The sequence below is a fragment of the Sorghum bicolor genome, chromosome 3 (genome assembly GCF_000003195.3).
Source record: "Sorghum bicolor cultivar BTx623 chromosome 3, Sorghum_bicolor_NCBIv3, whole genome shotgun sequence".
Taxonomy (NCBI): Eukaryota; Viridiplantae; Streptophyta; class Magnoliopsida; order Poales; family Poaceae; genus Sorghum; species Sorghum bicolor.
Genome location: NC_012872.2, coordinates 10,056,897 through 10,079,952, shown reverse-complemented (window position 1 = coordinate 10,079,952; position 23,056 = coordinate 10,056,897). Strand labels below are relative to the sequence as shown.

Sequence of the window (23,056 nt, the reverse complement as noted above, 5' to 3'; positions counted from 1 at the left end):
ACCGGCATGCGCGTGCGCGGCAGCGGGCACCGGCGCGGCCGCTCGCTCGGCCACCGGCGTGCGCGCGGCCAGCGGGCTCGCGGCGGGGGCGCGGGGCGCGGCCACCGGAGATAGAGAGGAGCGGGCACCGGCGCGCCCTCTCGCTCGGCCACCGCTCGCTCGCACGGATCGAGTGGAGGGAGAGAAACGCTCGGCCACCGGCGTGTGCGCGGCCAGCGGGCTCGCAGCGGGGGCGCGGGGCACGGCCATCGGTGGCCACCGGAGATGGAGAGGAGCGGGCACCGGCGCGGCCGCTCGCTCGCGCGGATCGAGAGGAGGGAGAGAAATGCGAGCAGAGAGAAGGAATGGCGAGTAGGAAAGGAAGAAGGGAAGAAGGAATATATGTTTCCATATTAGGGCCTGTTTAGATTGGGAGGATGTCACATCGGATGTGTCGGAAGGATGTCGGGAGGGGTTTTTAGAAACTAATAAAAAAACAAATTACATAACTCGTCAGGAAACTGCAAGACAAATTTATTAAACATAATTAATCTGTCATTAGTATATGTGGGTCACTGTAGCACTTAAGGCTAATCATGGAGTAACTAGGCTTAAAAGATTCGTCTCGCGATTCTTAACTAAACTGTGTAATTAGTTTATTTTTTTATCTACATTTAATATTCCATGCATGTGTCCAAAGATTCGATGGGATGGATGAAAAAATTTTAGGTAGGGAACTAAACAGGGCCTTAGACGCGCGGGTCGCGTTCGCAGGTGCGAGGAGGCAGGACGAAAACAATTGCTGCAACAAAAAAAATGTCCCCTCTTTAGTCTTTTTAGTTGTAGGAGATAATATACGAACAGATTGTAAGCGCACTTAAGTATATTCCTATAAGTAAATGTCCATCTAAACGAAGTTCCATGTTGAATTTCTTGTACGAGTTCCACCATACTTTTTTATATCATTTCATGAAAAAAAAAGGAATTCCAGCATGAGTTTTGTTACTTTGTTATCCTGGCCCTCTGTAAAGACTGCAGCCTGATGCAGATCTAAATATTGTTAGCAGCTATATTTAAATTTTTCTAGAAACATATATATATATATATATATATATATATATATATATATATAATGTCCTCTCCGTGCTCGGAGAACTTGTTGAGCCAAATGGCCGCAGTACACTGAACGGGCCTAACTAACAGCCCATAAATTCCAACAGAAATTTTCACGTTCAATTTCTTATTGGCAAAGTTCGACGGCTAGCATCTTTTAAAGCTCCTTAAAAAAATTACTTGGTAAACCAATAATTAAAAGTAAGATCACGACCTTACACACCTCAACCTCGCGTCAATCACACATCACACAAATTCACCACGTGTGCGGCTCCGTCGCCCGCCGCGAGTGCGGCCGCAGCTCACCCGGTCGTCGCTGCTCGGCCGCCGCTGCCCGCCCCGGTGCTGCGCCGCCCATCGCGCCCGCCGGAGCTGTGCCAGTCCACTAGCCCGTCCGTCCTCGCAGCGCGCTGCCCGACCATCGCCCGCCACCCGACGCCCGGCGCGCCTCCCGCCGCGAGTGCGACGCCCGCCGCGAACGCGGCCGCAGCTCACCCGGCCGCCGCTGCTCGGCCACCGCCCGGCGCGCCGCCGGCCATGAGCGCGACGCCGGTGCCAAAGCCGCGAGACCGTCGCCGTGCTCCGTCCGTCCGTCGCCGTAGACGGAGAGAAGGGCATCCATGTAAATAGAAACTTTTTACCGTGTTCACTTTGTAAAACTGCTAGAGAGAAGAATTTTCTGATTTGGGTTTGATTAAATACGAGAAAGTTTTGTGTTAACTTTGCAAATAGCCCTAGAAAAAAAACGACACTTATGGTGATTTTACCAAGTTAGAATACTAACTGTTGGAGAGATATCTTTTTTTGACTTGCGAAATAAAATAGCGACTTGCTAAAACTAATGATTGTTAAATAAACCTTCATATCATAGCAGTAAAAGGGTGGCTGCTGCTTTCTTTACCATGGTGGCATAGCAAGCGGATCCCATACCAACTTGAGAAGATTTCTGATTTTTTTCCATGTTGTATTTGATTGTTCCATCTATTTTATCTTCCATAGTTCCTGCTTTAGATTAGTAAAGAAGTAATATCCTGTCAATGGCTTTAGTATTTACATGAGTTTGTTCATGCAGTATGTTATTTTACTTGAATAACAGAATCAGTTTGATGTGAAAATAGATGGGGCTCATTAGCTTTTTCAGTCTAATTCACCAGATTGTCAGATCAATTTATGAAGACTTGGAATGGTCTCAGTTTGAGTATTTGTGCAATACAATTATACAAATTGCTTATAGTAAAATATTCTATCTGGTGATTGCTAAGTTTGATATGGTAAATGTGTTCCTGAATTACAAAAGTTGGTGGAATTTTAGTCTTCAATATTCAGGCCTTAATTTCTGGTTTTGCTCCTGGTTCAGTATTCAAGAGTGAAAATTTTTTGGAACTTTGATGAACTTGGCAGATAGTCCTTCCAGCGTGAGCACCAGAAAAAAATGGAGAGAATATAATGTTACACACTAGAATGCCAACTTTGTATGCACCCTTAATTCGTGATGGGGGGAATAAATAAATTCTATCTATATGTTCTCCTATCTAGAGCAGTTTTGTACAATGATCTAGACCATCTGAAACTTCTGAACAGGAGTATTTTAATTTTCCTTTAGTCTTGTGTATAATTTAGTGTTTGCTTGTCTTCTTGGCATTGCATGATAGACTGAAGATAGGTGTCTGATTTTGTCAGTCATTTTTGTTTTATTATTCCTTTAATCGATCTCTACAATTTTGTTTTTCTTGATTGTTTGTCGAGTAAGGTAGGTATACACATACACTAACTACAATCAAATATCTCATTTTTTATGGACTTGTTACCAAAGTTACAAGACAAATGATGGGCATTTATAGATCAGTCGTGTTTCTCAACTTTTCTACATAGCATTTGTTAAAACCAAATATATGTTCCCAAATGAAGTACCGTAATTTTCATATAGACTTTTTTGTTGGTGAGGTAGGTTTGTTTTTTAGTTTTATGATTTATTTTAATTTTGTATTTTTTTCTAAATGTCATCGTAGCGTTAGCACGGGCAATATACTAGTGTAATACGGTTAAATATTTGTGAGTCGAGGGAGAGATTTATCAAGTGCTTCTCTTTAGGGAGATCAAATAAAAAAAAATTTGTACGGCTGGTTTTTCCTATTTGTTAGAAAAAATGAATTAGTGAGTTGTACTAAGGAACTATTGGAGATGTTTTTCATATACTTTTTTTTCCTAATCATGACTCTTGTTAGGATGTAGTGTGCAGTTTGCTATATGTTATGATAGAGCATCACCAAACAACTACCTAAATCCACCCCTTACTCAAGATTTATTGGGTGGAGCAAAAAAAAAAATCCAACAGACCCCTTAACTAGCCCCAAATATCAAGAAAACCCCCAAATCTCCCTTCCACGTCTTTCTCCCACAGGTTAAGCATGAGGCCTATGCTTTATCTGCTGGTAGTTTTTTTATCTTACTGTCGCTCTCCCATTTTTTTATCCCTTTTGTTGTGGTGCTCGCGCAACGCCCATATGGCAAATGCCGCATGACTCCCCTACATGTTTCGTACCTTCTCATTCGTTTTCCAAGCTTGACGATGTCATAATCCAGAGGAGGGACTCTGGTTGGTGACAATAGGTTGTTGTCTGTGGCCACTCCTCTTTAGCATTACAAAACCTAGATCCGACCACCATAATGCTCACCCATCAGGGTTTTCCATCCATCTCGTTTACTTTGTTACCCTCGTCCAACCCCTTAAAGCTGCCAAGCTTTGGAATTCATTTTTGAATCTAATTTCCAAATAGCCTCGGATGGAGATACAACCTAAACCAATGTTATACTACTCAATGAGATTTAAAGCTTTTCATTTTAACTTTTTTTATTTGAATTTTTAGGATCTCAAATATTTATTATAATATTCACTAAAGCGATTACAAAAGAAAAATAATCATTCACTTATTATGTCATAAGTTCTCTCAAGGTTTCGTGGTTGGTGCGCTTCACGTTAAGCCTTACGGGGTTCCTAGGAGTGCTCAGTCATCAACACTCATAAATGATTTAATTTCTTAGTGGTTTTCATGATTTTCTTAGGTTTTGGCCGTAAAAATTATTCTCTGTTTTTTTTTGTTGGTAGGTGGTGACTTTGACAGCCCGTTCTCAATACTAGGAAAAAATTGGGTGCGGACCGTCCACACCAGAGCGCTGTACGGACGTCTAATCAAATTACGACACGTGGACAAAACGAGTCCGCCTCGTGCGCTGGATCGACGGGTGCTCGAGTCTGTCTCCCTGGTGCAGTCTGCCTCCGCGCGCTGGCGGCTGGCTCACGAGCCGCAAGTCTGAGTCTTAATTCCCAGCGCTAGCTTTAATCTTGGCTGAGTTGCTTCGGCTCACAAAGTCATAGGCTTGTATAGGAAAAAAAGATAGATTCGCCTGTTGACTTCGTAGACAGGAAAAGCGCCGCAATCTGTTTTCTTGCGGCGGGAGACATCGAGAGCGATCTTCGTCGCCGCTGCAGTTACACAGCAACCACGCAGGCCATCAGGCGCAATGGAGCTTGACCCTGCCTTCATCGGTGTTGCTTTGGATGGTGACCACGACCCGGCCAAAGCAGATTCCTCACACACCACTTACCATGCAGTGCAGGTATGTATAGATCGCCATAGATGTTTGTACTAGTGTTTTTTTAATGGTCTATTTATTAGAACATGAGAACACGTGCTTTCTGCAGGGGAACATCAATCCAATTGCTATGCCTATGTTGTCATCTAATCAATTGCAGAATGTCATCAATCCACTTTGCAGTACATCAATCCACAATATCATCATCTGCTAGAAAGTTATATTTCAATGAAAATATGTAACGGTGTTCTATTGATTAGTATCCCACTTTGCAGTACTCTTATTATGCCGAGCTGGATATTGTTGTGCTGACCTCTACTGTTAATCTTCCTTTTGTGGGTACATCCATAAGGCCTTGTTTAGTTCCGAAAAGTGAAAAGTTTTCGGTACTGTAGCACTTTCGTTTATTTGTGACAAATATTATCCAATCATGGACTAACTAGGATCAAAAGATTCGTCTCATGATTTACAGCTAAACTGTGTAATTAGTTTTTGTTTTCGTCTATATTTAATGTTTCATGCATGTGCCATAAAATTCGATTTGACGGAGAATCTTGAAAACTTTTTGGTTTTCAGTGTGAACTAAACAAGGCCTAAGATAATGAGATTTTTAGCATGCTGAGGTGTCTCAAATTTGTGCTTGTAGAGATGTAAATCATCTAGATGTAGTACCACAGAAATTTCAACATTGTATTATTGATTATAATTTGTGACACATCCATGACACTATAAAGTTAAAAGGGGGCTCAAAATGCCATATTTATTTCATATAAAAAATCATATCAGCGTATTACGACATCTGTGTACAAAGCCTGAATAAGTGAAGACGAGCAGCAACTGCAGGTTCGGACGCTGAGGAGCAGTTGCAGGCGGAGAGGCGGCGGCTGACCAAAATTATTGCGGTGCTTTTTCCATCTAGGAAGCCGACGTCGGAGGTGCTTGGCCCTGTGGCTTGCGAGCCGAAGCAACTTAGCCGGTTTTGATCAGGGCAAAGGCTGGGACCTGAGAGGCAGACTAGCGAGTAGCGACTCGCGAGCCGGCGCACGACTTGTCTTGTCCACGCGGCGTAGTTTGAGTGGACGTGGTGCTCTGGTGTGGACGGTCCACACCTAATTTTTTTCGTATTACCGGGCAGAGAAAATTAAATCCCGTATATCCTGTTCACTTCATGAAATGTGTGTATAATAGTAGCCTTTTAATTTGCTGGCACGTCTCCAAAATAAGGAGACACCGGCCTGTATAATTTTTTTGTGAGAATATATAATTAAATTACGCTTGGACTTGGAGCTAGGAGAGGTACTGTTGTTTCCTTGGCCCTAGAGCCTAGTCGCGATACAATAGTGGTGAAGGAACGGCGGTGGAGAAGACGACTGGGCCTTGTTCAGTTCGCAAAATGTATGGTTTTTTTTGTTATTGTAGTACTTTCATTTTTATTTGACAAATATTATCCAATCACAGAGTAACTAGGCTTAAAATATTCATCTCACAAATTACAGATAAACTGTGTAATTAGTTTTTATTTTCGTCTATATTTAATGCTCCATGCATGCGACTAAAGATTCGATGTGACGAGAAATCCTGAAAAATTTTGCGAACTAAACGAGGCCTTGGATATATGGGTAGAGAGCAGCAGAAAAAGGCGGTGCCGCAGCGCCCGGCGCCGCACGCCGTCGTCCCGTCCCTGAATATATGCATGAGCACTCACGACAGGTGCTGGAATATAGCCTCTTCACCTGAGGCCTTGTTTAGTTCGCAAAAATTTTCAAGATTCCCCGTCACATCGAATCTTGCGGCATATGCATGGAGCATTAAATATATATGAAAATAAAAACTATTTGCATAGTTTATCTATAAACCGCGAGATGAATCTTTTGAGCCTAGTTACTCTATAATTGAACAATGTTTGTCAAATAAAAACGAAAGTGCTACAGTGCCGTTTTTCATAAGTTTTTGCCAACTGAACAAGGCCTGATATGTGGCTGCGATAAATTCCGCAGCTTTGACTAGCTTTTTGTACAGCACAACGAAATGGTCCGTGTGTCCATCGTGCATTCGTACAGCTTTTTGATGTTTTCTTGTCTTGACTGATGCCAACTTGATTGCCAAGTCTTGCAAATTGACATCTCACCCTGTGCCAACCATGCATGTACTACCTCCCCCCCCCCCTGAAAAGAATATAGTCATGGGTTACATGTCACGAAAAATGATTTATATTTAACCAAATTTTTAATAAATAATATTTATATTTATAACTTTAAATTGATTTATTACAAGAATATATTTCATAATTAATCTAATAATGTTTATTTGATATATATCTTTTTATTTATAATTAATCAAATTCAAGATAACACTGCTGAGTTGTATCTTTCTAGAGAGGTGGTATTAATTATTAATACTCTAATATAACTCAGGTGACACCTTCTACGCCTGCGACACGAGGGGCGGTGACTACGTACTTGACCTCATAGCGTGTCAACCGTAGCAATCAAATCTTCTCGCCGTATGCATATTCAAACATGTTTGGTTACTGACGGCCGCTTTATTGATCGATTCCTGCGTTTCTTAGGCCTTGTTTATTTTCTCATCTAAAAACTTTTTACTTATACCAACAAATCTTTCAACACATGCATTAAACATTAAATGTAAACAAAAAAAATTAATTGTACATTTTAGTTGTAAATCATGAAACAAATCTTTTAAACCTAATTAGTTCATTATTAATTATAATGGCTACCTAATAATGAATTAATTAGGCTTAATAAATTCATATCATAATTTAATTTGTTTTTTAATTAATCTATGTTTAGTAATTTAAATATGTTTCGGCATATCCAATGTGATACCCGATTTTTTTTCACGAACTAAACTAGGCCTTTGTCTAGCTAGTTTTTCACGTGTGTCAGTGGCGTAGTTAGGATCTAGAACAAAGGTGGTCCGTTTTAAATGTAAAACTAAATTATAGAGTGATTCATATATAACTTTTATAATTTTGAAGAGCTTATCTACTATAGTTTAACCTTGAGCTAAATTTTAAAGTGGTCTATGAACTACCTGTCCACCTAGCTAGCTCCGCCTATAGCTCACACATTGCTGACCTCTCTGTAATTTTTCTGGGAGGTTGCATTTGCATGCGCCCTTTCAAAATTGTACGTCTTGGTGCATGGTTTCCATCCATAAAGCTATGTCAAAAATCCATTTTAATTTCGCACAAAGGCAGTCACGCGTGCACGCCTCATTGTCCAACAGTGTTCGCTTGTCCTGACACTAATATTGTCGTAGTCAGACCTCAGACAACCGGATATAGACGGCGTCGTTTTTATAGACATTAACATAGATTCCCGCATATAATTTTAGGTCGTTAATTACTTCCGAAGTTCCGATATACATATGATAGCTGAAAATCATAAAACAAAATTCTAGTATACACATATTTTGTTGGCAAACTTCTTCCAGTTCCTTATTTTTATTTTAAAATTCCAAAATTTCTTTATGTGTATAAGGAAAAAATAAAAAAAAAAGTTTATTCCAACAAACAGTAAGTGGTATAATTTTGTGCAAAGTATCGTTGGTATTTAGATACTAAGCTATTTTAAGTATGTGTCGGGTACCATAACCTGGGGTACCCAAAGCGAAAAACTAAAAATCTCATCCACTCCCCTTATAAGAAACTAAACCGACAAAAACAGCCATTCTCCACCCCGCCCGAGACCCAACGATGAAGCCTCGAACAGAGCCGAGACCAGTCCACTTTCTATGCCTCGCCCGAGACCCAACATCAAGGCCTTAGACGAGGATGAGACCCGGCAACCTCTGACTCGCCCAACCCCAGGGCTCGGACACCTTTCTCCCATCAGTGCGCTCGAGACCTCTAGTGACATCAGCCACGATCCCACAACGGGGCAATAGTGCAGCCGAGTAAGACAGGAGTCAAACATCCATCATGCCCACGCCTAGGCAGAGCAGGCATGGCACTCACTGTGCTATCTACTCTCATCACTGTGCTATCTACTCCCATCACTGTGCGTACGGCCGAGACCGGCATAGACCATCAAACATCCATCCCAGTCCATGTGTCCACGAACTCATTAGGTTCTAGGGTATGGGCTCCGACTCAGGGGGTCTCATGTCCCTACGCCAATCGATGACCAAGGGTCAACACGTCCGCTATAGGTACAGACATCCTTTTCTCAAGGCAGGCATGGTTCAATGACAGGGAAGCCTTGCACCTGAAGGACAAGGGGCCATCCCTCCACGGGATTACGCCATACCGTCGGTGGCCTCGGATTCATTAAGAAGAGCACAGTAGCACACGCACATGTAATCCTTGCCTCCCCTTGAGGCTATAAAAGGAGGAGGCAAGGTCCCATGCAGGGCGACACAAACTCACCTTTAGCAACACACTAGACATCACAACAACCTACACTCAAGAACTCCACACATGGGGCCGAGACCTGGGTTCCATTCCCTCTCTCACGCTAAGCTTGTAACCTCTACTACAAGCACTTAGATGCAAGATACAAGATCTTCACTTCCACTGGACGTAGGGCATTCTCGGTCTGAACCAGTAGAAATCGCTTGTGTCCTTGCATCACCATCCGAATCCAAGACACGTAGACACAAAATCACTAACCGGTGGGAGGACCACGTGTCCAAGCACCGACATTATGTTTTAAAGTTTATTACTTACTTTAAAAATATTGATAAGGATTTTTAAGTATATTTTTCTTATATTTTAATTAATTATATATTTGTATGATAACATGCTACATTTACCTATGTTTGGTGAAGGCGCGACCAACTTCGGCTTCGGTTTTTGTTCCTTCATTCACTAGAGCAGGGAGTCATTTTTAGGACTAATTTGGCAGACCCCCCAAAGCAGCTTGTAGATTAAATCCAGGAGAAGCTCTACCAAACGATCTTTTAGTAAGAAATAATTCTTTACTTATTCTGGAAAGCAATTCTTTAAAATAAACTAGGAGGTTGGAAGTTAAAAAAAAAATAGCTTCTCCTTATTCACTCTACAGATACAATCACCGTATGCATACAGACTATCCTATAGCAGTCAAATAATTATTTCTCACGGAGAATCGGTTTCTAGAGAGAGCTCTGCTGAACTGAAGATGTGTGTTAGTGGACGTGTTAAACGAGACTTTTTGTATTATTAAAAAAATATATTGAATCGGATAGTGTCATGGTAGCTAGAGCCTAGAGGTCAACGCAACAGAGAATATCAAGATTTTCATACGTCTTTCGGGAGCATGCATGACGCAGCTTCTGACCGAATTCTAATTTGGCCTCTGACTAATATTTGCCTGCTTCTCTTGGAGTCTTTCTCTTTACACGAGTAAATCTACGGCGAGCTAGTAGTAACTAAACCAGGCGTAGTCCACCTACTCGCGTCTATATAAGGCTTTGGAGTTTTGGTGAATTAAAGCAAAACCTTGGCATAAGCACGCCGGAGAAGACATATGGTTACCAGCCATCATAGAGGAAACTAACACTACTCCTACCAATTGAAAACCAAGATGAGCAAGATGCTTCCCATGGCAGCAGCCCTCTTTTTCTTCTACGCCGCCGTGGCCCTGCTCCGAGCTGCAGGCAGCCAAGCGGCGGTGGTCGAGCACACCTTTGTTGTGAGTAGAAATGCATGCATGCCTTCTGATCGGGCAACCGAGATATGTTTTTCATTTTCAAGATTAATATTCAGGAATGAAAATCAGGAACAATTATTCAGTACCTTATTTTTTGCACTTCTCTACATAATTTTTCTTATTATTTTTCATTGTTATATATCATGCAATGTGGAGAAAACAGAGCAATTTGTATTTGTTTCTTTGTGCACATGCTATGAATAGGCAAAACAAGTTAGAAAAATCTGCAGGTGCAAATAATACTGTTTTCTTTTTGGGTAGGTTATCTTTCAACCTCTTTAAACCACTGTCGAATAAAATTTTAAAAACAGATGTTCTTTTTTGAAGAATGGATACTATAGTTTATTTTTGTGAAGCACAACCTCACTGTTAATGGATGCCCTCTATCACTGAAAGAACAACGTCGTTAGTTAATTCTTCGAATAAATCTAGAAATAGATGCTATAGTTATCTACTTCTTGGCGTTGATATATATACACAGTTCTGTTCCATCCAATCAAGATATTACTTTAGCATGATCCCATAAAAGAGTTGTTCACATCTTTTCAACTGCAAGCCTGATAGATTTGTTTGTTTCTTTTTTTTTAACCTGGAAAGGTCATAACCCGGTGCAACTGCTTAATCACAGGTAAAGCAAGTGTATATGCGACACCTTTGCAATGATACGCTGGCCACCGTGGTCAACGGCCAGTTTCCAGGACCACCGGTAGAGGCTACGGAAGGGGACACAGTGATTGTACACCTCGTCAACGAGTCACCCTTTGAAATAACAATTCACTGGTACGTATATACATATCCCCAAGATTGTAACCTCCTCTAAATTTTAAAAAAAAATATTGTAAACGTTAATGCGTATCATCAATTTGGAATGGTAAATAAAACAACTGATTTCAGGTAACATCAATAAGAGCAGAATTCGGTTTTGCTAACGCACAGCTAGCAGCTATGAATCCCTATTGCATAGGAGTATTAGTTTCTTTTAGTATATGTTTTCGGAGCAAATACATAAGTTATCTGACGATTACGGGCGCTGCCCCGAAATGGAGAAAAAGATCACTTAATTAAAATCACAGTACAATACACTAGGATTCGAGCTAATTAAGCCGCCTCCTGGATGTGCTAGCTCTTCTTCATTCTAATCTAATTAACCCTAACATATCCTCCTATGATGATACACAGGCATGGCGTAAAGCAGCGACTAACGTGCTGGGCGGATGGCGCCGGAATGGTAACACAGTGCCCAATCCAGCCAAATTCCACATTCACCTACCGTTTCAAGGTGGACGGCCAGGAGGGTACGCTGTGGTGGCACTCTCACGTCTCCATCCTCCGGGCAACCCTGCATGGCATCATCATCATCCGCCCAAAGTCCGGCTCCTACCCTTTCAAGAATCAGCCTCACATGGATGTTCCTATCATCATAAGTACGTAACTAATTAACATACCTACTCCCTCAATCTCTTTTTATTTGTCGTTTGGGTATATGTGCCGGTCAAATTTTGACTAGATTCCCTCAAAAAAAATTTGACTAGATTTGTAAAAGAATAGTAGCAATATTTATATTTTCAAATAAGTTTATTATAAAAATAGATTCAACAATGTATCTATTTATATTGATTATGTAATATAAATATTAATATTTTTTATATATTTAGTAAAATTAAATACGTTTCACCTCTCGAGAAATGGAAACAAGAAACAATTATAAAGGGAAACAATTATAAAGGGACGAAGGGAGTATGTAAATGACACTTACAATACAGACTCTATCATAGAGTCTAAAGTTATTTATTACCTCGAACAATATGGACTTAGAGTCTAAATAAGACTTGGAGTCTTATTTTTTATACTTTTTTCTTCAATAAATATGTTGACACATCAGTAAAAATTAATTGTCTTGGACTCTGTGATAGAGTCTCGCATTGTGAGGGCAGTCCCAACGGTGGAAACCATACACAATGTCCAAGAGTACCACGTCATCAAAATTTAATCAATAGAAACTACACCACACAATGGGGGTGTCTTTATGTAATAAATATTGTGCTTCTGTCTCTTTCTTCATTTGATAGTCTCTCTCCTCTCGCATCTCTCTCAACATCAATCTGAAGAGGAGCGAAGGCAACATGAGAAGTAGAGCAGCGAGCAGAAAGCCTAGCTGTGTACTACATCACCAGCAGCCTGGGCTCTCGGCCGCTTGCATGTGCGCCGCCACCATAGACCTCCACCGGACAACGCCGCCCGCATGCGACTCTTCTCCCAATATTGTGTGCCAACACGCGAGCTACAGCAAGGCCACACACAAAGATCCTGCTTGCCCGCATAAGAGAGCTCGCGGCGCCCGGCGAGCACTCACAACAGCACGGTCGAGTGCACGTAGCGGCCGGCGAACGTGGCAGTGCGAGCAAGCACTCGCGGGATGCAAGCGAGCATGGCTAGCGCGGGAGAGCGCGACGTTGCGTGCCGGGGCGCGAGCGAGCACGGGCGGCAAGCGAGGGCAGCGGCGCGCGCGAGCGAGCTCCGCACTGCGGCTCTGGCTACTCCCCGTGTTCCAGCGCGGCAGGGCACGCGAGCGAGGCGGCTCCGGCGAGTTCCGTGGACAGGTCGACGGTGCGCGCAAGCGAGGCGACGTCGACAGACAGCGCAGCTGCGAACGAGGCAGCTCCAACGATTTCTAGCGGCGGTACGCGCCTGCGCGGGTCAACGCGGCAGCTCCGGCGAGCTCCCGTGGTGGCGCACGAGCGAGCGCGGCTAGCATGCTGTAGAAACCGGTAGTTTCTCCCCAACGCCGAGATCGTGATTTCTATGCGCATCGGCTCAAGTGTAGACGTCGTTTCCCTCCTAAGAAACGGTTTCCTTTTTTTTTCATCTCTCCTCATTAATCAAGCTGTCATGTCAGTATTTTGTTTAGGTGTCATCTTATTTAATACAGATTGAAACTATCATTAATAACCATTGGGAGTGCCCTGAATTAGACTTGGAGTTAGATGCATGCATCATTGTCAAGTCCAATACATCCATTAATATCTCCAGATATCTCTTAGATTAATTGCTTGTTGGATCGACCTTGCTTGCTTGCATGCAGGTGAATGGTGGCAGAGAGATTTGATGAAAGTGGACAAGAACTTCTCCAATGGGGGCTCATTCAGTGATAACCCCGCTGGGGCCACCATCAATGGAAAACTTGGTGATCAATACAACTGCTCCGGTACATAATATATATATACATATATACTTTCGTAGTCCAACAAAGTCCTTGTGAAAAATAATTATTTGCCAGACATATAATAACGTATGCATGCCTTGTGTTCTGCTGCAGGCGTCGTAGAAGACAACTTCGTTCTGAACGTGGAGCGTGGCAAGACGTACCTGCTCCGGCTAGTGAACGGGGCGCTCTTCTCCGAGTACTACTTCAAGGTCGCCGGGCACAAGTTCACGGTGGTCGGCGCCGACGCCAACTACATCACGCCGTACACCACCGACGTGGTCGCCATCGCGCCCGGCGAGACGTTCGACGTCCTCATGGTCGCCGACGCCCCGCCCTGCCGCTACTACATGGCCGCGCTGGCCAACCAGCCGCCGGCCCCGGACCCCCAGATCCCGGTGTTCGCGTCCAGAGGCATAGTGCAGTACACGGACATGGACAGGTGCAGAACCCAGGCGCCGCCTCCGATGCCGGAGATGCCCGACCAGCACGACACGACGACGACGTTCTACTTCCACGGCAACCTGTCCGGGCTCCCCACCCACCCGCTGCTGCCGCAGCTCCGTGGCCGCATCGACGAGCACCTCTTCGTCACGCTCGGCAAGGGCACCGTCTGCCGAGACGACAAGCCGTCCTGCAAGAGGGGAGGCAGCGACGAGGCCGTCGAGGTGGCCTACATGAACAACGTCTCCTTCCGGCTCCCCGACAAGATGTCGCTGCTGGAGGCGCGGCAGTACGAGTACGGCGGCGGCGGCAACGACGTGGCGGCGGTGGTGGTGGAGGAGCTGCCGACCAGGCCGCCGAGCGTGTTCAACTTCACCGACCCGGCGCTGATCCCGGTCGGCCCCGGCGCGCCGCTGGAGAAGCTGGAGGCGACGCGGAAGGCGACGACGGTGCGGCGGTTCAGGCACAACGCCACGGTGGAGGTGGTGTTCCAGAGCACGGCGACGATGCAGAGCGACTCCAACCCGATGCACCTCCACGGGCACGACTTCTTCGTGCTGGCGCAGGGCCACGGCAACTACGACCGGGCCAGGCACGTGAGGACCTACAACCTGGTGGACCCGCTGCTCAAGAACACGGTGCAGGTGCCGAGGCTTGGATGGGCGGCCGTCCGCTTCGTCGCCGACAACCCGGGGGCGTGGTTCATGCACTGCCACTTCGAGTTCCACATCGCCATGGGCATGGCAACGGTGTTTGAGGTGGCCAACGGAGCCACGCCGGAAGACACTCTGCCCCCGCCGCCGTCAGATCTTCCAAAGTGCATACACAAGAAGGAATAAGCTAGCTAGAAAATACAGGAAGTGTGATACAGTATTACTAGTATCTTTGTATTCGAGGAGGTTTGCAGAAGATGGACATTATATTTATATTTATATTTATATTTAACCACGCTACACGGCTGGTTAAGGCATCTTGCATTTTGGAGTAATAATGCTATTGTATTAATTACCTTAGTTTTGAGTAATTCTTGTAACGACACCAGGCAGTCTAATTTTGAATAAATTGATTACTGCTTGTATTATTATGTTCTTATTTCTAATGAACACGTGAAATCTAAAAGAATAAGGACAGTTGTATTTAGAGCATCTTTAACAATTTGCCATCCGGCTTTCGCATCCTTAATTTTTTGGCAAAATAAGAAAAAACTTCTCTCCAATAATTTGGCATTTTCTTTTCCCATCTTTTCCAACCTTGTAAAAATTTATCCCGGGTGTGTATATATGCGCGCAGCTTACAAGCGACCTTTTGGAGTTTCTTGACCCGTCTAGTAAAAAGAAAGAAAGATGGGGTTCTAGATGAGTAAAATATAAGAGAGAAAGATCCGGTAGAAAGGTTTAAACACGTACAGAAACAAATTTAGGGTTTCCTTATATAAAATATGAGACCGAGTCATAGAAAAAAGTGCCGAGAAAAAAAATTAAGATAGAAATATAAGAAACTACTGGCGATGAATTTTTTTTCTCCTCATACTAATTTAGTAGTTGACAAACACTATATTTTGAGGAGCAAAATATAAAGATCTCTTGGAGATACCTTTAAGAATTGGCAAACACTATATTTTTTTTTTACATCTGTGACCACTAGTACAGATGATTTCTCCTGGTGGTGATGATGACACAACTAGTGTAAAATCGAGCCCAAGCTAAGAACCGCCGGTATAAACGGCTTTAATAAGCGGTTTTACTACAAATATCGTGAATGTTAATACTGTATTGTGTATTTACACTGGCGCTTCTTGTTATAGAACCGTCAATGTAAATTACATTGGCGGTTTACTTAAACCAACTGCCATAATTTCTTGCTAGCTAGAAATTACACGAAGTGTGATACAGTATTACTAGTTGTCGGTGTTTTTCCCCCGGGGGGTCACACCAACGAGTAAATTTGTATGCGTGCTCCCCTTTCCGGATGGTGATGCAAGAAGACACAGAGATTTATCCTGGTTCGGGCAAGAGAAGGCCCTACGTCCAGCGGGGGGAGAGAGTTTTTATTATTTTGCACCTAAGTGCTTGTACAGGGGCGAATACAAGCGTGGTATGAAGTGTGTAGCTCTACTACGTGTGTGTTCTTGTGTTGTGATGTCCTTCCCTTCTATTCCTGTGTCTCTCCTTTTATAGCTCCAAGGAGAGACACAGGGTACATGCATAGATGTTAGAGTAGGGATCGATAGCCGCATGGAGCGCTGACCTACTCGAGGCTTCCGTACGGCATGGCCTCGAGCCGTCCCATCTTGATAGCTCGGTGATGATTACGCGTGCTCCTGTGTTCTGCCCTACCTGCCGCCTTGTGCTGGTTCTGAGGTCGCATGCTTGTACGGTATGGTGGCGGACCCGACGGGGTAGCTGTGATGAAGTCAGTCGACGCCCAACTTGTCCCTAGGAAGGGGCCCTGTTTGGTCGAGGGTCTGACGCCGTGTAATATGCTGGTATCTGGAGCGCTGACCTTGGGTGTCTCGAGGGGGTCCCGATTAGATGTTCCATCCTGGTTTCCTACGTCCTGACACGCCCTGGGTCGTTCGGTGGGAAGGCTGCAAAAAGAACGATGGGACAGAAGCTTGCTCCCTATCACGCCTTCCATGACCTGTGTGTTAGGTGGGGAAGCGTCAGGTGCATTTAATGCTCCGGCTCGCGTGCGCGCGTCGGGCGGCGGACAGTGTCCTCGCGCCCGACACCTCTCGGTTCGCTCGAGCCCGCTTCCGTCATCGACGGCAGTCGTCGCTCGAGTCCTGAACCGATTCGCTCGAGGCTATTTCCGTCTTCGAGGCTGCGACCGTCGATGGCGGCGCATACGTAAGATTAGGGCGTCGAATTAAGGGTCTCGACCTTCGTACGGGCAATCTCATAATGCGTATCGCTGAGGGTACCCCTTACCGATACCCTCGACAGTAGCCCCCGAGCCCTCGAGGGAGTTTTTGACTCCTTCGAGGGCTATGTTATCTAATTCGCAGAAACGCTTTCGACACCAGTGGTGGAAGATTCCGATTGGCTCGTTTTTGCCCGGGGGTTTCGACGTACTCTCGATAGAGCGAGCGTCTTCCATCCCAAATTGAGTTCCTAGCGGGTAGTCCAAGTGAGAACCTGTGCCCCTTTCGAGGGGGTCAGCTGTAGCCCGGAGGCGTCCTCATAAAGCAGGGTCGACGTGATCGGGGATACCGGTCTCATTCGATAGAGTCCAGCGGCTCGATGCCTCCCTTCGGGGGGATTCCTCTCGACTGTCTCGACCCTATCTTGAACATCGCCAGCGAGTCCTCGAGGCGGGCCTCGATCTTCGACCGCTCGCTGGGGATCCCTGACTCTGGCGCTCGAGATCGGCTGTCGAACCCTTTCGGCGGGCCAGCCATCGACCTCTCGAGACTTTTGCGGTTATGTCCCTTGGCTTACGAGGGAAGGAAACGGCCGTGGCGGTTCGCCTTTCTGCCCGTTGGGCGCGTCTTTTTAGGCGGATGACGTTACGACACCGTATCGGCGAGGAATTCGGAGAGTCCGGCCTGTGAGGAGAGAGAGAGAGCTGTCAGGCGGCGCATTTATGGGGGGAGTTACCTTAGTTCTCGGATCTGTCCGTTGGCGGACAGCTGCCTATAAATACGTCGTCGCGTCACCGCCGTTCCTCTCCCTTCCGCCTTCTCGCTCTTGTTCCTTTGCTGCCTTTGCTTTCTCGTCATCTCACGCGCACACGCCCCCTCGAGCCGTAGCGAACCCACCGTCCCGTTAGCCGAGATGCCTGTAAGACTCGTCGCCGCCGACGACTGGCGCCCGTCGTCGATGACGGAGCGCCGGCTGTTAGAGCTCGAGAAGGAGGGACTGCTGCGCCGCCGCACCTCGCTGTCGTCGCCAGAGTGGATCGCGCCGCCAGCGAGCCACAGGGCACCTCAGCCACCCGAGGGCTACGTGGTGTCGTTCGCCAAGTTTCACCGCCACGGTCTGGGCGCGCCTCCAAGCCGCTTCATGCGGGCCCTCTGCTTCCATTATGGGGTGGAGCTGCAGCACTTCTCTCCGAACGCCATCACCGTAGCGGCGGTCTTCGCCGCCGTGTGTGAGGGCTTCCTAGGGATGATGCCGCACTGGGAGCTGTGGCTCCACCTCTACAGGGGCGAGCTGTTTCACGCCTCCACCGGAACCACGGGCGTGAGGAAACCCGTGCGGGCGGGTTGCCTCAATCTGGTGCAGAAGACGGGGAAGACGGACCGGCCGCGGGAGTACATCCCGGTAGGGTTGTCGACCAACCACGCCGGTTGGGACTCCCAATGGTTCTACCTGCGGAACGACGACAACCTCCTACCTTCCTACTCGGGCCGTCTGATCTTGGAGCGCCCAGCGGACTGGACGTACGGCGTCGTCCAAGCTCATCAGCCTCGGCTCGACCCTCTCCTCGACGCCCTGAAGAAGCTTCGCCAGGAAGGTTTGACCGCCGCCCTCGTCCTCTCGGCCGTCCATCATCGGAGAGTTCTCCCTCTGATGTCACGACCGCTGAGGATGGACGAGATGGGCCCTGGCGTCTCGTCTCGGGACCTCGAGGCATGTCGGATGTCCAGCGAGCCTCCGGCGGACGATGAAGTCGCGGCCCGAGTCAGGGCCGCAATTGCCGGTGATTTTAAGCCGGAGCATGTCAACGGCTTCCCCATGAGACCTGACGCAGGCTCGATCGATCTGGTACGCTTTCTTCTTGCGCGCATCCTCGATTCTAGGTTTCCCCTCTCCCCTCTCTTTTTTTCTAAGTCTACCTTAGTTTTGGCAGGGTCGGATTGATGTCCGGTCCTCGAGGCCTCCGGTAAAGGAGGACGAGGTCGATCGCGACAAACGGTGCCAATCCGCCGAAAAGCTGAAGTCTGCCAAGGACTCCGCAAAGAAGGGGGAGAAGAAGAAGAACCTCGACCGCCAAGCATTAGAGGCGCGTCGAGCCAAATCCAGGCAGAGGGGGGAGCCTGAGGAAGAATCCCCCAACGATGACGATGACGACGACGAGGGTAGCGACGACTCCGAGGGGATGGCGTCGCGCCTCGATCGGATCCTCGAGGGCCCGCCTCGAGGTGACGTCGACGCCCCCCGGACGGAGGCGCCGGAGGAGGGTCCGGTCGGATCTCGTCGTCCCCGGGCCGACGCTCCTTCCGCGCTCAAGGCGGGCCAAGACGCACCGCGCCCTCCCCCGGCGCCCAGGGAGAGCGGTCCGGCTAGGTCCCAGGCGTCGGGGCCGCTAACTCGCGGTCGCGCCGCGGCCTCTGAGAAGGGAAACGCCGGCCGTAGGAGCGCGAGTCCCGGTGCCCGCCAGGCGGGGACCGACGTACCTAGGCCAGTTTCTGCCCTCGAGGGGCCTAGCGCCCCGACGCGGGGTGGCTCGAGGCCCGCTGGTCGGGGTGGCGGAAGGCGAGCCATTCTGCCCGTGGGGTAAGCCCTTTTGTTGTTGCGGTCTTTGTCCCCCCATTCTTTCACCTTTCCTCACATGCTGACTTTTTCTCAGGCTGAAACGGACCCTCGAGCAGGCCCAACCATCGATGGCCAAGAGGCTCAGAACGGGTGCCGCCTCCATGGAACCAGGTTCGTAGTTAATTCCTGGGTGTCGCGATATTATTACGTCGGTTATCATAACGTCTGACCCTTACCCTTTGTTTTGTAGGCTCGTCAAGCACCCAACCTCCAGCCGGCGTCGAGATTGCTTCACCTCGTCCCGCGCCTACTCTGCCGCCACCGACTCATGATGCGGCCCCCCAGACGCGAGCGTCAGAAGGAGCCCCCGAGCCCTCTCGATTGGGGGTCGAGGGGGAACCCATCACCATTAGCGATACGTCTGATGGCAACGAAGCGTCTGGGGGCGCTCGACCCATGGAGGAAGAAGCGTCGACTCCCAACGTCGCGGGACGGACTCCCTGGCCCGCGGGCCTTCGAGCCCTCGAGGCGCAAAGGAAGATGGTGGAGGAGGAGGGGCGGGAGCGCGAGGCGACGCAGCCGTCGCTGGAGGAGCAGCAGCAGCGACCCCAGCCGGAGGAGCAGCTGCAGCATCAGCAGGAGGAGCAGCAGCAGCAGCTGGGGCAGCAACAGCAGCTGGGGGGCCAAGAGGACGAGCTACTCGAGCCCCCGCCTCAAATTTTGGCCGAACCGGCGCCACTGGCGTCGCAAGAGCCCGGCGATCAAGAGGGAAATTTGCCGGTGTACGGACCTCCCACCCCAGCGTGGCTCCTCCCGGGGGCGCCTGCCGCGATCCGGGCAGAGTCGGGGCGAGCGGACGGAGTGGTGGCGCTCGCCTGCATGATGCGCACCCCACCGACCCCGAGTCCGAGATCAAGAGGACACTCTACGGCATGGACGGGATCGCCCCAGGGTTCCTCCGGGAGCGTCGAGCATGGGAGGACCGCTTTCCCTCTGAGGAGGATGAGATCGGGTCGTCTGGGAGCAAGGACGGTACGTGGAAGACGGTGGATGACGACGGGCGGTTCCCTTGCCTCGCCGACCTGTTCTTGCGCCACGGGGGTTCCCTCGAGACCGTCGAGAATTTTCTCCGCGGCGTCAAGGTGCGGGCTGATCGGGAAATGGAGAACTGGTGTCCCGATCGGATTCGTATCCGAGCTTCCACCGACCCGTCCGAGCCCAATATCTTCCTCGACGACAAGAAGGAGGTTGAGAAGTGGGAGCATGTCGAGGAGCTCCGCCTTTGGATGAAACACGTGGTGGGGCTCCTATCGGACGTCATCAACAACGGGCTCGGGCCAGCTTATTTTGTAAGTGTTTCTCGAATTCCAATCTTTATGGTGCTTTCTGGTTTCCGTATTCTAATCCATCCGACCCCTGATTCGCAGGATATGAAAGAGACCTCTCGCATTAAATCCAGCTTCATACATGCCACGAGGGGCGGATGGGAGCAGCTTCCCCTCCTCAAGGATCAACTCCTCGAGTCGCAGGAAAAGCTGCTTAAGGCTTACAAAGATCTCATAGCGCTCGAGGAGGAGAAGAAGGCGAGGGAGGCTGCTCTGGCCGAGGCCCGGGAGGTCTCGAAGAAGGCGGAGGAGGAGGCGATGCGGCTACGGGAGCGGGCTCTTACGGTCGAGGAGGCCGCGTCCAGAGCCCGGGAGGAGGCCCTGTCCTACAAGAGCGTCATTGCGGATCTGGACAAGGAGAAGGGCCTTCTCCAAACCGACCTGGACTCCCTCCGCGATACCTTCCAGAAGATGAAGGTGGCGTACGTGGACAACGAGGTCGCCAGGGGTGCCGCCGAGGACGCAAAGAAGAAAGCCCTCGAAGACCTCGAGATGGAGCGAGCTCGATCCCGCAGTCTCTCTGACGACGTCGAGCGTCTGAAGGGAGAACTGCTGGAGAAGAGTGGAGCCGTCGCTCAGGCTGGCAGGGTGATCGAAGATCTCCGCGTCGCCAATACTGAGCTGACGCGCTCCAACAGAGAGATCGAGCGTGCCAACACCAGATTGGTTGGCGAGAACACGGCTCTAGAGGAGAGCATCAAAGGTATGTTCCCTTTGTCGAATTTCCTTTTCGAGGTGTGCTTGAGTTTTTCCTAAAGCTCCTTTGTATTGGCATTTGTAGGGCTCAAGGACGAACTCCTGGCCGCCCAAGCCGAGGCTCGCAACGCCAAGGCTCAACTCGAGGCTGAGGTTGCTTTGAACCGTCGAGTGCGGACGGCGATAAGCGATCTCTCGACCTCTTGGGAGGTCGAACCTATGGATGAGTCGAGGGAGGACTCTCGAGGCGACGCACTGGTCGATCAGCTGTGCTACTTAGGTGCGACGCTGCAAGATCGGGTGCGGGATGCCCTCCACATCGGGGTGAAGCGGGCGATGGCGGTTGTCTGCTCGGGCTTCTCCTACGACAAGGAGGTAGTATCCCACGGCTTCGTCACCGACATCTCTAAGACCGACGCGGAGAACGAAGAAAGGCTTCACGCTTTGATCGACGACGCGGAGGCTCCTGGAGAGAGGCTGGCCAAGCTATTTGAGCCTGAGGTGCTTCCTCCTGAGACTGGCTCGGGCGGAGGTGAGGGTGGCGAGGATCGTACCATGGACTGAGGCCTGCGAGCCTGCTCGGGGTGCCTGGGGCCCCTTGTATAAGACTTTGTTAATCCTGTTTTTAAGCGATACAGTATTTTTGTGGTTGTTAAATGTTTGTTTGTCTTTCCACTCGAGGTTCTTTTATTTCTTTTTGCGCCTACATATGTGTTCCTTGTTCGATTTTTCGTAAAAGACAGCTTCGATCGCCTCGAGGGTGAGGGAGTGAGTAGAGTTTCCATAGCCCGGGGGCGTAGGTGTTCTCAGGCTCGCTATCCTTCGGTCCTCGAGGGGCTCGAGGCGCCTCAACTACTCGATCGTTCAAGGTTTACTAAGTAGGAAAGAGAAAAAACTTTTTGGCTTTTTCGACGCTTGGGGAGGGGTCGTCCCTCTGGTAGCCCCCGAGGGGGTGCGGACTATGATGGGTCATGGTCGGCATCCCCTTTTGACGTCGAGACTATAACTCGTAACTATTTTTGGTACAGAAAGAAGCCGCTTGAGGGAAAGACTTTATTTATTCATGCGTTCATTTACAAAGTCTTCGTACAAAATGTAGGATCGTAAGTCTAGGACTTCTAGGGGTAGAATCGACGTAGCTGTTCGATGTTCCATGCGTTGGTGAAGACTGCCCCCTTTTCGTCCGCCAATTTGTACGTTCCTGGCTTAAGGACCTCGGCCACCACATACGGGCCTTCCCAAGGTGGGGTCAGCTTGTGGCGTCCTTGGTTGCTTTGCCGGCGTCGTAGGACAAGGTCGCCTACGTTGAGGTCCCTCTTGCGCACGTGCTTGTCGTGGTAGCGTCGGAGTCTCTGCTGATATCTAGCAGAGTTGAGGAGGGCCATGTCTCGAGCCTCCTCGAGTTGGTCGACCGCGTTTTCTTGAGTTTCTTTGTTCGATTGCTCGTTGTAAGCCTTGAGTCGAGGTGACCCATACTCGAGGTCTGTGGGGAGGACAGCCTCAGAGCCGTAGACCATGAAGAACGGGGTGTCTTTGGTGGCCCTGCTTGGCGTTGTCCTTAGGCTCCAT

The 23,056-nt window shown here is 48.4% G+C and overlaps 1 protein-coding gene across 1 annotated transcript; it reads left to right on the top strand.

Annotated features, from left to right (window-relative positions):
• On the top strand, window positions 10,147-14,892 carry LOC8085073 (laccase-20). The gene is made up of 5 exons (XM_002457517.2): window positions 10,147-10,322; window positions 10,969-11,120; window positions 11,520-11,764; window positions 13,423-13,545; window positions 13,657-14,892. Exons 1-5 carry the CDS (start codon window positions 10,215-10,217, stop codon window positions 14,823-14,825), a joined length of 1,797 nt encoding a protein of 598 aa, XP_002457562.1. The 5' UTR covers window positions 10,147-10,214; the 3' UTR covers window positions 14,826-14,892.

Bases quoted from the DNA above. Each gene is read 5' to 3' on its own strand.
- LOC8085073 (XM_002457517.2), top strand. From the start codon at position 10,215: ATGAGCAAGATGCTTCCCATGGCAGCAGCCCTCTTTTTCTTCTACGCC. The intron at 11,121-11,519 runs GTACGTATATAC...GATGATACACAG, and splicing joins TTTGAAATAACAATTCACTG to GCATGGCGTAAAGCAGCGAC. The intron at 11,765-13,422 runs GTACGTAACTAA...GCTTGCATGCAG, and splicing joins GGATGTTCCTATCATCATAA to GTGAATGGTGGCAGAGAGAT.